Source organism: Melanostigma gelatinosum (assembly GCF_949748355.1).
Source record: "Melanostigma gelatinosum genome assembly, chromosome: 1".
In the NCBI taxonomy this organism is placed as follows: domain Eukaryota; kingdom Metazoa; phylum Chordata; class Actinopteri; order Perciformes; family Zoarcidae; genus Melanostigma; species Melanostigma gelatinosum.
In genome coordinates this window covers 30,881,416-30,897,216 of record NC_136634.1, presented here as the reverse complement: position 1 = coordinate 30,897,216, position 15,801 = coordinate 30,881,416, and the positions used below count along the sequence as shown (strand labels likewise).

The following is a 15,801-nucleotide window of genomic DNA, read 5'->3' as shown; positions in this document are numbered from 1 at the left end:
CCGGTGAGATATTGGAAATTTGGGAAATAGACGGATTGTTTTGGATGGGTATTTTGAGAATTTTTTGTTTTATTGGGTTATAATGGGATTCTAGGATTAAGAAATGTAATTTTGTCAAGTGTAAAAGAACAGTCAAGGCTTCTCAGTATTTTTTCTCGAGCCCACAGACTGTATCCTGACCCCACCAGCCCCATCACCTGGAAGATGGTGGACTTCAACGGACTCGACTGTTTTTGGGTTAGAGAGGCAAGCATAGGGTGAATCAGATCGGATAGGGGTACTTGAAACGATATCTACAGATATCATGGACAGTCAACACAAAAGTGGAGAAAGACTACATCCAGGACGTGCTGCACGGCAACTATATCACAGACAGCCTGGTGGAAGACTGTGACCATTCTTGCAAACCACCATGAACCCAGAGCTTGATGTGACATCAAGTACATATTGGACTGACGGGGACGCTGGTGAGTCTAACGCCGCTCCGTCTGGCAGTTTTTGTTTTGTTTGATTTTATTTAACAGTGGTGTTAAGTTTAATCATCGTAAATAGCCATTCTCGTCTGTTTTTAACTACTGCAACGCTTCGTCTTGGAACCGCTTCTTGGAACCCTGAATCCTTCTCTCTGCTATCCCCTGATCTTCTCCTCTCCACCCTTTCCTCTTCTTTGGACAACCTCTGTCCTGCATGAATTGTTGTTTGCTACTGTTTAGTTAGATAGGGAACCTCTCCCTGGATTGAGTTGGGGAGGGGTTTCCGGGGCATTGGGGTTAGCTAACCCGCAGTGAACTGCGGGTTAGGGGGGAATTGTAGGAAATTTGAGTGTAGAACTGTGTTTAGAAGCTATAATAAAAGTGTTTAATGATTCATATTTAATAATTCATAATTAGTCATAATCATAAGTGTTTTGGAAATGCATAATTAAGATAAGCATGAAGTGTTTTAGGATTAGTAGCTAGAAGTAGAACTAGAGACATGAAGCTTTTGCCAAAAATTGCAAAGGCTTATCTTTTATATAGAATGTTTATCATAGAAGGGTTAAGCAATAACTGACAGTCATTGAATGTGTTAAAAGACCAGGGACACAGAGTCATTGAGACAGGCGATTACAGCGTGCACCTGGGAGTTAGCCAATAGGAATTGGGATAGACGGAAGGGGAGGTTTCGAACGGATATGAGGGCGGGAGTTAGAAAGCCTTTTTCTCTTGTTAGTTACGTTCCCAGGCGACTGATGTGTCTCCTGAGGAGCTGGAAGAGTTTTTTGCACCGGGGTGATATAAGATGATATTTCATAGAAGTAGTGTACTTCACTGTATAATTGTATTTGCATCAGTAGGATTAAATTCCTTTTAATTGTAAACCACTTTTGGTAGAGTTATTATCGCAGCGTGTCTTCTGTAAACAGCAGCTGGACATGCGCTCTGGCCTCCTCTCTCTGGGGTGAAATCCAGCCCCGGCGAATTTGGTGAAGAGAAAGTTTCGAAGAGTTTTTTAGGATTGGAAGCAGAGGTTAGGATTTTGGAGCGAAAGAAGGTGTGAAAGGAGGAGAAAGGACAGAGGTTGTCCAAAGAAGAGGAAAGGGTGGAGAGGAGAAGATCAGGGGATAGCAGAGAGAAGGATTCAGGGTTCCAAGAAGCGGTTCCAAGACGAAGCGTTGCAGTAGTTAAAAACAGACGAGAATGGCTATTTACGATGATTAAACTTAACACCACTGTTAAATAAAATCAAACAAAACAAAAACTGCCAGACGGAGCGGCGTTAGACTCACCAGCGTCCCCGTCAGTCCAATATGTACTTGATGTCACATCAAGCTCTGGGTTCATGGTGGTTTGCAAGAATGGTCACAGTCTTCCACCAGGCTGTCTGTGATATAGTTGCCGTGTAGCACGTCCTGGATGTAGTCTTTCTCCACTTTTGTGTTGACTGTCCAGGCTACCACCTCCACCCCCCTCTGGGCCCAGTACAGAGCATAGTCCCTGCAGACAGGACACAGACGCACAGACACACACAGTTACTCTCATTCTAGTAAGTCTCAGTCTTCTAGTTACGATGACAGAATGTGACGTTAATGTGACGGTTGGTCTCGGCTGCGGAAACTTACGGCGAGACAAAGTTTTTCTCTATCAGGAAGGCTGAGATGCCACAGAGCTTCCACAGCACGTGATGGTGCGCCCAGTCCAACGCCACGTCCAGGAGCGTCATCCAAAGGTGCTTCCATGGGGACGAGAAACGAGCGGCACCGAACTGACTCAGGCTCCACGGCCGGTGGGTCAATGCCGTGACCACTTCTGGGTCGGTCTGCCTCATCTGGGCCGGAAGCGGAACAGAGCAAGAGATAAGAAGATGGCGAATGTTAGCAATATGATAAACACAACAGGAGTGCAATACATGACAGGAATATGCAAACAGTTGACTATTTCATCAGTACCAGTGTGTTAACCGTGTAAATAAATGATTATTGTTCCATTCATTTAGCATGCCTGTCTGTTATATTTCTATGGGCCAGGTAATCCCAGCTCGTATAGCTAGCGTTGGTGATGTGCCGGAAATTAATTTAGCTTTAATATAGTGCTTATGTAGGCAACATGGGAGAGGTGTAACCAGAACAAACCATTTTATTTGGCGATGTTTGCAGCAGTGTGTGCAGGCTGCTCACCCAATCTTATCACAATGTTCACAGTCTCATTTATTAACTGTCAAACAGGGCAAATGTGACTTTGTTCAGCTACAGTTTACTGCTGAGCAGACACTCGCTCTCTTACCCTGTAGATGACTTTTGGCTCAAAGGAGCAGACGATGCTGGTGTTGTAGAGGACTGGATACTTTTTATACAGTTCTTTTAGGGCTGCAGTGGCCTGGGAGGTGAAGAGAAACACACGGTTATTGTAGGACAGTCGACTGTTTAGAGTTGTGTGTGAGGCTTTGTAGCCTACTACTACGATGATGCTATTACTGTGCTCAAATAGTTATATTTTGCAATCATGTGACTATTATGATGCGCAAAATTCAGATGGAGGGCAGGAAGTGAAGAACCTAAGAAGTTGTAATGTAAGAGTTTCAGTTCTCCATAAATTAAGGACTTTTATTGTGAAGGTAGAGCACTGCTTGCCTCGGCCCGGAAGTAGTGATGGGAATTACGGCTCTTTTTAGAGAACCGGCTCTTTTGGCTCGGCTCACTAAAAAGAGCTGGCTCTTTCGGCTCCCAAATGGCTCTTCAGATTTTTTGGTGCTTAAATTAATTTATTACCAACAATAATGTAAAATGATGCGCAATATGAATTACTAATGTAAAAAAAACATGCACTATATCAAATGTTTATTTTATAAATACACTTATTTATACAAAAATTAGAAAGTGCAAAAACAAACTTAACTATTTACAAATTAACTTAACTAACTTTTAACTATTTTAAACTTTTAGCTTTTTAATACTTAACAAATTTAAAATGAAATAACATACAGAAGCTTACAGAATCACACAACAAAATATAAATTAAAATGTGTAAAACAAAAAGAAAAAAATCAGCATCCAGAGTTTTGTCCTTCAGTGACGATTTACATTGAGAAAGACCAAGTGCCTCAGCTTTGAGGGGCTGATCCTGTTTCTTCTCTCCGTAATTATCTGCCCTGTTTTGGAGAAGATTATCTCTGAGGGGACTGAAGTTACTGTGTGCTGTGCTGTGTGTGTAACTCCCGCAGGCACAGAGACGACACCACACATATTGACCAATCAAATGCGGTTAGAGAGAGAGAGAGAGAGAGAGAGAGAGAGAGAGAGAGAGAGAGAGAGAGAGAGAGAGAGAGAGAGAGAGAAAAAAAACAAAGCGACCGACACATCACAACCCGGAAGTAACCTTTTCGTTTTCTCGAGAAGCCTCCAAGTAGACTTGCTGGCCCAACTTAATCACAAACAATATTCATATAGTGTTAATGTGATACCGTGGCTGTTGAAAATAGCTGTAACGTTTATTTTGTAATGCCCGTCTGCCTCCACTAACACGTGCCTGTCCGGTTTAACATGGTGCACGCGGATGAAATTGCCAAGTTGTGCTACGAGCGTTTCAACCAGCTTCCCCGGAGAGGGAAGCCTGAGCCGGGCAGAGAGTGGACCCTGCTGGCTGCTGTGGTCCAAATCACCCGGTGTGCTGACACTGACACAGGTTGGACAACGGAATGAAGCTATGTCATTACAACATATTTCATGTTCTTTGTTTGTCAACAATGTTTTAGGACTGGACAGGAATTATCTTTTCATTTTCGTCCCCCATATCTAATAAACATTGCAACTTTGCGTTTCGCTAAAGTGAATGTATAACGTCACATTCAAAACGGAAACGTAAGTTACAATGAGCTAAACTCAGTAAATGTACCTCAACGAACAGACTTCAGGTGTGAACAGAAGACGGGAACCAAATCACGCTCCACTCATGAGAAGAAAACGTGGAAAATAAGTGTCTGCCAATATTTAGTGATGCTGTACAAAGTAGCAGCAAAACACATTAGGACACAAAAACAATTGAATAGGATATGAACATGTGTAGAAGAAGGAGACAAATGTCGCTGTATGAAGGCGAAATATGTGATAAATTATATTCTAATCAAATCATTTGTTCTTTCACAGTTAAGAAGGAGGTTGTGTCCCTGGGAACTGGGACCAAATGTATTGGACAGACGGCTATGAGTCCCAAAGGTGTGTGGTGTGGATCATTGTGTTTGGCCTTCTTTATGTGTCGAGTACTCGATGTCTCCCATACAGAGTTTTTTTTTTTTCGACAATCCAACCAAAAACAGTTGCCACCACAAAAAGTATTTTCTTTGACTCTTTTTGTTGCTGTTTGGTGTCTCCTGTAGTTGTTGCGCATCTCTCTGTGGTCATTTTGTGTCTCTGTAGTTTTATTTCCCTCTCTTGGTAGTTGTTAAATGTCTCTTTGTATTCATTTTGTCTCTCTTTGTAGTTGGTTTGTGTCTCTTTGTATTTGATTTGCGTCTTATAGTTGTTTTGGTCTCCTTGTAGTGTTTTTGTTTGCCCCCTGTTTTGAGACTCTTTGGGGTCTTTTGCAGCTGTTCGGCATCTCTTTGTGGTTGTTACTCGAGTCCTTTCCTGGTAGGAACGTGTCTCTTTGAGTGACGTTTTGTAGGTTAAGGACATTTTGGGCCCCTGGGCCTGCTCTCGGTAGGCCCTGTCAATAATCCATCAATACCTAGATGGAAGTTTATTTTTGTTGTCTTCATTTCTGGAAAACAGCCTTAATGTCAAAATGTTGTTTTTGTTCGTCTTGATTCTCTCATCCATTTAGGTGAGATACTTAATGACAGCCATGCCGAAGTCATTGCTAGGAGGGGATGCATCAGGTGTGTATTTTAATTTTGTGTTTATCCCTTGTAGTTTGTTGGCTCTGGTGCCACATGCTGACACATATACAATTTTAAGTATAGGCCGCTACCATAGTGTGCGTGTGCGTGTGCGTGTGTGTAGGTACCTGATCCAGGAGCTGAACAGAGCCGTGAGTGGTGGGGACAGCTCTGTGTTTTGTCAGGCAGATCAGCGGGGGAAGTGGAGGCTTCAACCTGGAGTTGTCTTCCTCTTCTTCACCAGTCACACTCCCTGTGAGTCCAGTGTGCTAACTGGCTGTCTGGTTGACCACCGGCTACTTATGCGAGAGGATCCACAGGATTTAAATCAAGCTTTATATTTTGTCATGTATTTTACATGTGTATTAGGCTGTTGTTTTATTCATCTTAAATGGTTTTATTTTGATAGTTTGTTTATTTTAGTTCCTACAAAAAAGACAGTTTGAGTCTCCCTTGCTGATCTAAATGTAGTCGGCTACATTTATTCTCCTCAGATGGCTATAATCCCCCAAAAACAAGCCAAAATCCATCTGAATCTTCTTGTGTATTACCAGGTGGTGACGCCGCCATCATCCCCATGATTGACAGTTTGTCTCAGCCCTGCCCTCCTGTCTCGTCTGTAAAGAGCCACAAAGAAAATGATGGAAGAGGAGACCTAAAAAGGGGAGCTGAGGAACCAAGTGAAGGAAAACACATTAAACTGCCCCGTCTGGATCTAGAGGATGGAGGAGACACAAAACAATCCCTCCTTCCTAATTCCCTGAAAAGTGAAGATCCATCGCAGAGTCCCTCTGCAAAAACACCTGGCCCCTCAGACAGCGCAGGATGTCTGGCCCCCGTCCCAGATGTTCACAGGACGGGGGCCAAGTGCGTCTCGGGCGGCCCAGCCGACCCCCTGCACCCCGGGTTGGGGTACCACAGCACAGGGGTGCTCCGGGTAAAGCCCGGGCGAGGAGAGCCGACCCGGTCCCTCTCCTGCAGCGACAAGCTGGCCCGCTGGGGGGTGCTGGGTTTCCAGGGCGCGCTGCTGTCCCACTACCTGCAGGAGGCGCTCTACTTCAGCACTGTGGTGGTGGGGAAGTGTCCATACAGCCAAGAGGTCATGCAGAGAGCTTTGGTGACAAGGTAAGGATTGATGCTCGAACAATTAACAAACATGTGGTGTGTCACGACCCGGCTCAAAAGGCCGCAACATGAGGGAGACAAGACGAGTATAAAAGTAACAAATAGACATTTATTGACAGTACCACTAAATAAACAATCAAAACAAAGCAGCATCCAGGTCCTCCAAACAGGAGGCAGAGAGGAGAGGCGCAGAGAGGGACCACAGCCTTTATAGCTGGGACCAACCCAAAGCTCAGGTGTTGCCCATCAGTGGCCGATTAACATCCTGGAAGACAACTGAGGAGAAAACAGGACACAGACCCCTGGTGGAAGGGAGGGGTCGTCCCACCCCCCTCCATAAAAACAGTGGTCCCACCAGGAATACTGACACTTAAACACAAACATTTCCAAATTTCATACTCACCGGTTGCGGTGCATCCCCCCCAACCAATCTCCACTCTGCAACCCAGCAACTCCAACATGTGGAGAAGCATTTAAGAGTGAGAGTGGAGACTGAAGAAAGGCCAGAGAGATTACACAGTGATGCCGCACGTGATTGGGAAGCAGGGTTACTTTGGATGGGCCAGTTCATGCAATGGACGAGTGGTGAACTCCCAGAACTGGAACTTTCATAATTGCCAGCCAACAATGCACCGAACTGAACTATCATAAGCGCTAAGCTGTAGTAGCCTAAAGGTTCCTCTGACAGACGTGCAAACACCACATCCCTCCTTTATTACCAACTTGCTTACCCTAATGAACCATTAAAAACCTACTGCCACTGTGCAGCAGCAGTCTTCAGGTTCCACCTGCAAGGTAACTGGGTCCAATACCCAGACATCCAACAGGCTGTACAATACTCTTATTACAGAGTCTTGAACTACCCAGAACATGACCATGATCACACAAACCAGAATACAAAACATGTAGTGAGCAGGAAACACCAGAAACTAGTTTCCCTCAGTAAAACCAGGAACAGCAACCGCTGCAAGCTTAGGACCAACAGAATCCAACTCAAACCTGACACCAACGAACAGCGTTCCAATAAATCCTCCACAGAAGCCAAACAGAGGAAACAACTTTTGACTGCCTGAACACAAAACAAACTGATCCGTACAGAATTTAACACCGAACCTGCCAGGTAACCCTTACACAGCTGACATCGCTGCCGCCCTGTCCCTCTCACTGCCTAACCAGAGACTAAGTAAGCTCCCCCTAGTCTTCAGGTGCTACTTGTGGTGGGTACTTGCGCACTAAAACCTGCAGGCCCGGTAAAGCAACCAGGAACTGGCCGCCCACCTGCAGCCTCGGACGTGCCCCCGAGACAACTGCTCCAACCACTTTCACACCACACTACAGAACCCCCCCCCCCCCCCCCAACGACCTCTCTTCAGCCTACAGGGACAGAACAACAGCAATGTCCTCACCGTGTATACAGGACCACCCAAACTCTGTTCCGCAAAAATCACCAGCATGACACATGCTCAGTGACACAAACACACTCCTCAGGAACACGGATCACTACAATTTATTTATAAAGCGCTTTTCACAGACATTAGTCACAAAGTGCTTGACATGAGTAGAATTACAAACATAAAAAGCTCAATGTGATCATATAAGGGCCAATCATTTACATTAAAATGCACAAAAACAGAAAGTACAAACGTAAAAGATGGTTTAAAAGCAGACGTAGAACATGAGTTGTTACCCAAACGCCAGTCTAAACAGGTGTCTTGAGCAGATTTTTGAACGAGTTCACAGACAGCAAAACGTCGGGGTGTAGGCAGACCATTCCACAGCTTTGTGCTAGTACCGCAAAGGCTCGGTCACCACGGGTCTTAAGGCGAGTGCGTGGGACAGATCATTTAACATGTTTGACCTGAGAGTGCGGGAGGGTGAATATGGGGGAAGTAGTTGAGTCCCATATGTAGGAGTCTGGCCGTGTAGTGCTCTGTAAGTGAGAGGATCCTAAATGCTACAGGGAGCCAGTAGCAGTGTGTGTCAGCAGGACCAGGGTCCAGATAGAACCACGGTCCAGGGAAACCTGTCAGGCGAAAAGACGTTATTGTTCCTATGATGATATGAAGACAGTGGAAGAAATACTTTTGAAGAAGACCTAATATTTCGACATCATGAAATGCTGAGTGACCTTTAGACCTACTTTCTCAGTCGCTCGCAGCAGCAGGTGTTCAAGTGCTGTACTTGAGTCCAATTTTGATGCTACTTTCTACTCCACTACATTTGAGGGGGAAATATTGTACTTTTTAACTTCAGTACATTTATTTATGAGTACATGAAATACAATGCATTGTTGTTGTACATTAAATCAAACCACCCAACAGTGTAACGAAAGTGAAAGCTGTATTGCAGCCTCTATTGACTTTTGAGACTTTGGATTGCAATAGACAGTGGCTGATGTCTCCGCTCTAGAATGAATGATCATCATGCACTCGCATGAATGTGACCACATACAATTCTAACTTATCACATGTGCAACTATTTTGGTCGCAGTCTGGAGCCCAGCTTTAGACTAATATCTTGGTTTCCTGGTGTTGCTATATAGCAGGGGTGTCCAAACTACGGCCCGCGGGCCAAGTACGGCCCGCGGTCCATTTTTAATTGGCCCGCAGCAACTTCTAAAAATATAATGTCATATGGCCCACACTTGAAACTTGCGCTTGACTGTATTGTACTTCTTAGTTTCACCACTAGGTGGAGATACTGTGTTGAACAAGGCAGCTTCTCCACAAAATAAGAGCAATCAAAGAAACGTTTAGCCCTGGATGATGACACGTCCTACACTGGTGCCGAGCGAGAACAGAAAGTTAAATGGCAGTTAGCTCAATAAGAGTATTTTTTTCCGTGCAAACAAAACACAAGAAAAAGTCACAATAGCAGCCACGAGGTAGCTCAACTCATTGCCCGCCACGGGAAACCTTTCTCAGATGGTGACTTCATAAAACAGTGCCTCACTAAAGTCGCAAGTGCCCGGAATAAATGCAGGAATTCAACAACGTTAGCGTGTCCAGAAACACAGTTGTGCGGCGAATCGAAGACTTGTCAGCTAACCTAAACCATCAAGTGTCAGATAAAGCTCGTGCTTTTGCTTTTTACTTCATTGCATATGATGAGAGCACAGATGCCACAGACACCGCACAGCTGTTCATTTGTTTGCGGGGAGTTGACGATCATTTCTGCATTCGGAGCTGCTTGATTTTAGGAGTCTAAAGAGCACAACAACAGGTAAGGACATGTTTGAAGCTGTGTCAGATGCAATTGACAAGATGGGACAAGCTGTGTGGAGTTATAACAGATAGGGCTCCAGCTATGAAAGGCGAGCGCAAGAGAGCGGAGGTGAGGCTATTAAAATGCAGCGTATCACCCACCAAGAAGCCCTCTGTGCTCAGACAGTCCAGCTCGGCGATGTGATGAACACTGTTGTGAAAACTGTCAACATAATTCGAGCACGAGGGCACTCTACGCAACTTCAATGTTGCGCACTTCCCCACGCAGTCCGAAGTCAAATGTGCTTTTCCAAAGGCCAACCTTTCTGCTAAAAGGGGGAAATACGTGTCCGTGATAACGTCTCTCGTGACAGAACTCAGTCAGTGCTTACGTGGCGGCGGGTCAATAGAGGCCCCACCTTGAGCCACAACAAATAAAATAAAATGAATAATAATCATAATAAACTATACAAATTGTCAATATTCGTGTTTTTGAAATATGGAATCACCCAGTAATATGTGTAAAATATGATATCTGCGGTAAATGTATGCTTTTCCTGCATGTCCTCTCTGAGTGTGCACGTCTCAGCAGCTCTGGGGCGCTGGAGAAACTGCCCAAAAGAGCAGTGAAGCAGTTTAGCCAATTGCTGATTAAAGATATAAATGTGTGACATACAATTTAGCCAATCAGCGCCCTCAAATAGATTCAGCTTGGAGCAGAATCGATTCTGCCCCAAGCTGTGCGTTCCCGTCCGGACGAGTCTCTACAGGCGGGCGCGAGCTCCAGCGCGAGCACTACTCCTCCAAGACCCGTTTGAGAGGAGAACTTTGAGGAGAAACTGCAGCGCTGATATCAGATCAACCTGACCTCACAATCAGACAGCAGACTAGCAGGAAAGGGAAGCAGCACATGAAGCTACCAGCTGTAAATAAGATGTCCTGACGTGTTTGTCAAAGTGTTATTTTCTGCTTTTTTTCATGTTGGAATAAATGTTAAATATTTAACTGCAAAGTAGCAATACGTGTTTGATACCTTAATTTATTTAGCATTAAATCATACTGGGCTGTTTGCTGAAATTGATTGGATGTGGCACAGCCCTACCTAGAACATGTTCCACCAGTTGCCATGGCTTTCAATATGTTTCTCTCATTGAGAGAGACATCGAGCTGTTCTCAACTGCCTTCTATTTGAATAATGAGTCTGTTCGGCTCAACATACGTGAGCAAACATCTCTGTTAAATCTGAACAAAAGCACATTGAGAACCAAATTTGATTGATTTTGCTCACTTTAACACACTAGGGGTGAGGCGATCGGACCTGAGTGGCCCAGCCCTTGGTATATTTTTCTGTATGTGGCCCTCAGTGAAAAAAGTTTGGACACCCCTGCTATATAGTGACATTAAGAGTTGTTCATCCCCAGCTAGCAGGAGGCTAAAACTACAACTGTTGTAATTCAGGCTTTATTTATTTATATCAAAATAGACAGATATTCGGATGCTGAATATCCACACTGTTACCAGCTTCAAAAAAACCTCCATATTGTTTGCTATGCGAGGATTCCATTATACATCATCAGTTGCTGTAACTTCTAACAGTGTTGGAGTATTGTGGTTATATTTCTTTCAGTGTAAGGGCATCAGCAGACTGTCTTCCATGTAGTCCTCCTGTCTTCCCCAGGTGCTCCCATGTGTGGGACCTCCCTGCTGGTTTCTCTGTGTGTCCACCTGAGTTGCTCCGTTCCAGCCTGGAGTTCCCCTTCAGCCAGGCCCAGACCGAGCTCCGACACCAGGCGGGACAGGGACGCATCTCGCCCTGTGGAGCAGGTAGGGTCATCACTCACGTGCATGTCATGTGGGAGTGAGGCTTATTACCAGTTTCTGACTTGTAAACGGCACATTTTCAACAACGAAGTCGTAATTTTGATCGGAAAACTCTTGAAAGCTTTCGACTTGTGCTTAATATTGTGGAATTGCCTGGAAAGCAAACAAAACCAACAGCCATACCTGAATTTACATGATATATGTTAATATGATATATTACTTTAAAATAAATAAAAAAAACAAGAAGCCATCTTAAAACACACAGTAAAAGACATTGACAACACGGCAGATGAAAGTGCTTGTGTTTGCACATTGTTTTTTATTGGATTCATGGGAGTTCAGTAGCTTGATTGATGGACCAAACGTCAGCTTCAAGTGGTTTGTTTTGCATTTTGGCACACAAAGTCGTCTTTCCGATATCGGGGATTCAAATTCAGAAAGGTTTCTGGAAGTCTGCATTGAGTTGTGTCTCTTGTGTCGGGGGCTGTGAGAAAAGCCGACCTGTGTTTCAGCCATCAGCTGGTGTAACGTGACCGAGCGGCCACTAGATGTCACCGCCAACGGCTACAAACACGGAGTCACCAAGAAGGCCTTGGGCACAGCTAAAGCCAGGTAGAGCAACACTCTCCCACTCTATCACACATTATATATAATATTATAAAATAAAGCAGAAGTCACTGTTTGCTGGCTTTGACCATTGTATAGACTATTCCTTTACACCCAAACTCTGTGAAATTCATGCATGTTTGTGTCTTCAGGTCTCTCCTGTGTAAACTGGAGCTTTTCCATTCCTTCCTGTCTGTGGTGGCGGCCACTGATCCCGGAGCACTTCCCGACTCCCTCAGGTAACAAACAATAGACTCTTTGATAATGTCACTGTGGTTTTTAAACAACCCAAAACGCTGAAGAAGATCTCCAAACGAGTGGATCTGACTTTCATCAGTTCGTCCTTGTGGGCAACTCTTGTCTCATCTGTTGCTTAAAGCGCTTGAGATTACACAACAAATATTGTCAGTGTGTGTTTGCGTATGAGTGTGTGCTGTGGTCTTTGTGCGTGACATTTAGTGCTCACATTTCATCTGTTCGTGTGGCTGAGGATCCTCTCCACAGGGAGAACAGTGGGCTCTCTGTTCATCAGTATTTGAGCAGATAACCTGATCCCAGTGCAGCCCGGCGTGCACACGGACATGACAGTAGTATGTCTGGTGAGGACAGGGGTGTGTGTTTGTCTTGCATTGTGTAGTTGGTGTGACGGGACATTGCGTAAAGCAGACGGACACTTTATCGGCACAAGATTTTGTTCCACAATCAGTAACCTGATTGTGGGTTGGCACGTTAACGGTTAGCCTTTTTGCTGCAGACCTTTTTGCATCGCAGGAAAGACACTAACAACATGAATGGTGGCTCTGGTTGAGGGGATTTAGATTCATATCACTACACGTATCCTTTGCTTACAATACCTGCACAAATTACAATCAAATAGCAATAATGGAAACGAGATTAGATAAATACAGCAAATTAAAAAACTGCAAACTAAAAGCAACAAACTGAAAGTTTTTTGTTCTTTGTAGTCGTTTTGAGTCTCTCCATGGTTGGCACGTGTCTCTTTGGGTGACATTTGGTAGGTGAGGGGTGGGGGTGAAGGCTGGGGGGCCCTGACACTTTGGGCCCCTGTGCCCAATAGGCCCGTTCAGTAATCCCTCTACGCATGTGAGAAGTAGGGGACCTTTTAACACACACGACTTTTGTTGTCATTAATTACAACATTTGTTGAACTGATCAATGTAAGAACAAGAACCAAAGAGTGAGCAATAACCTCGTGTTTTCTGATGTGTATCTGTTCAGGAGAACAGAGCTGAAGACGTACTGGGACTTCAAGGAGGCTTCCCGCTTGTATCAGCAGGCCTGGCAGCAGCTGAACAGCCAGGCGTTCCCTCTGTGGCCACGCAGTGACAGAGATCTGCTGCTCTTCCGCTGAAACGCCGCTCTGCAACTGAACATGTCCTCGTCGGTGGTCCAACTTGCCCAGTTGGGTTCAGCTGGTCAGCGAGGTTTGAGGTCTGGATAAATATTGTCTGGCTATTTCTGACTCTCCACTGCCCAGGGGGCCACTGCTTGAGGACACCCTGCTCCCTCATTCCGTTCACAAGAGGTTGACGACCGCCGCTCAGTGTCCTCAGATGAAGGTTTTATTTTCACAATGTGTGTGACGTGTAGCGACTGCAGCCGGCTGGTGTTCCGGGTTGTGAAAACACAGCTGGACGTCTTTGTACCTGTCCTCCCACAGTCATTCTGGTGAGGTAAACCGACCACAATAATGATTACACACGTGTGTGTATTCAGCTTGTGATGACCTGTAAACCTGACCAGGGTGCTTCCCGTCCTCTTGTTCTTTGTCGTAAAGGATTAGTGACACGGGACAGCCCTGGTGGAGGCAGGTACAAACTGGAAACGTGTTTGACTTTGTGCTGAGTCCCCGGACACAGCTCTCACTCTGGTCATACAAGAACCACATGGCCCATAGTAACAACCCAGGTACCCTGTATTGAAATGAACATAAAGACTGAGAATAACATTGAATATGAACAAACCTGATCTGTGTCGATGAACTTGAGCGTTGAAAACCTCTGAGTGAAAAACAGTTTGATCTCTTTCAAACAGTAACTTTTGCTACGATACGAGCCTATGATTCCATTTATTGATGCTTTCAATGCAGGAAGTAAAGTAACTGAGTTTTTTTATGCTATATTGATCCCGGAAGGGGAAATTTGTCACTGCATTTGACCCATCCCTGTATATAGGGAGCAGTGGGCTGCCAATGACAGGCGCCCGGGGAGCCGTTAGGGCTTCAGTGTCTTGCTCAGGGACATTCGACACATGACACGTCCCAGCCAAGGATTGAACCGTCGACCTTGCGGTTGCCACACAACCCTCTTAACCCAGTGAGCCACAGTCGCCCTAACCACAACTTCAGATCCGCCGATGCCAAACTCCTTACCCCCCCCAACTCTGCCCACGCACCGGACCTGGGGGGAGAGGGCCTTCTCCATTGCTGCCCCCTCCCTGTGGAACTCTCCCCCCCAACACCTCAGACATTCTCTGTCACTCGCCATGTTTAAAACTCAAACTAAATCTGCTTTTAACCTATGAAGTTAGTTATGTATGTTTTTGTGCTGTTCCTTACTGTTATGTCATCTATTTTGTTTGTATTGTAGTTGCTTTTATTGTTTCTCTTTTTACCATGTAAAGTGTCTTTGAGTACCTTTTTAAAGCCCTATACAAATAAAATGTATTATTATTATTAAAGTCATCAGCACCAGTAATAAATGTAGACATTATTCCACATGAGTTCCCACTGAGAGGTTTTAAGCTTTGAGAACCAACATCTGAAACTACAGTAGGTATTTATCTTAATCTATGCAACCACCTGCTGTGTGCATTCGTTGAACCGAGGCAGTCACATGACATGAGTCTGAAACAGGAAATGATAAACAGAATAATCTTCAGGTTCTGTGTATTTGGGTCAGATCCAGCATTAAAGAGCCTCAACCCTTTGATTTCCTTTACAGAATAAACTTGAGTGTTGATGAGCGTGAGGGTGTTAACTTTACACACACACACACAGATTACATAGTACTGCATCATATCATAGGCGCATATTATATTTTCATGTTAAAAGGAACAAGTGTCAAATCAATACTAAAAAGTACAATACCTCTGTCTGAAATGTTATGGAATACAAGTATAAAGTGGCATAAAATGGAAATACTCAAGAAAAGTATGTCAGAATTGTACTTAAAGGAATACCTCATCCACAAAATGATCATTTGTTTATCAGTCACTACATTCTCTGTTACCTTTAATTCTTGAATCAAACTTTGTTTGTTTCCATCATGATTTCTAACGAGACTTTGCTGTTGAGTTTTTAAATCTATTGTTTGAGTGTCATTTGTCTCGTTATATTGGAGAGACAGACATCTGTTTGGCTGATATCTCCAACACTCTGCAACTCACAACTAAACCATCTACAACTTGTAACCGTAATAAAGTCTTCTCAACGGTGGGTTCTTCGTGTCCGCTGGGCTGAAATAAAAGACGCACGCCTTCGTGTATTTAAGGATAGAAGTTGTTTGTCTTTATTTACCTGTAGGTATGATGTGCCACACAGGTCCCAAGGTTGGAATCAAACCCGCGACTCTGCAGTCATATGTAAACACTTGGCTCTCTGGGTAGCTTCAATTTTGAAGAAATATGAAGTGAAAGTGTAGAGACGTATTAATCATATCCCTCATTAATAAGA

At 44.4% G+C, this 15,801-nt stretch overlaps 2 protein-coding genes across 2 annotated transcripts; one reads left to right on the top strand and one right to left on the bottom strand.

The window, feature by feature from the left end:
* Positions 1-1,819: 1,819 nt before the first annotated feature.
* Positions 1,820-2,983, bottom strand: LOC306776756 (glycerophosphodiester phosphodiesterase 1-like; the record flags this gene model as incomplete). Its single annotated transcript, XM_079267568.1, has 4 exons — positions 1,820-1,976; positions 2,102-2,307; positions 2,763-2,855; positions 2,954-2,983. 4 exons carry the CDS (start codon positions 2,981-2,983, stop codon positions 1,820-1,822), a joined length of 486 nt encoding a protein of 161 aa, XP_079123694.1.
* A 911-nt stretch (positions 2,984-3,894) lies between these two features.
* On the top strand, positions 3,895-15,522 carry adat1 (adenosine deaminase tRNA specific 1). The gene is made up of 9 exons (XM_079265371.1): positions 3,895-4,160; positions 4,622-4,690; positions 5,298-5,352; positions 5,477-5,607; positions 5,907-6,477; positions 11,359-11,504; positions 12,014-12,113; positions 12,260-12,346; positions 13,347-15,522. Exons 1-9 carry the CDS (start codon positions 4,019-4,021, stop codon positions 13,477-13,479), a joined length of 1,434 nt encoding a protein of 477 aa, XP_079121497.1. The 5' UTR covers positions 3,895-4,018; the 3' UTR covers positions 13,480-15,522.
* The last annotated feature ends 279 nt before the right edge of the window (positions 15,523-15,801 follow it).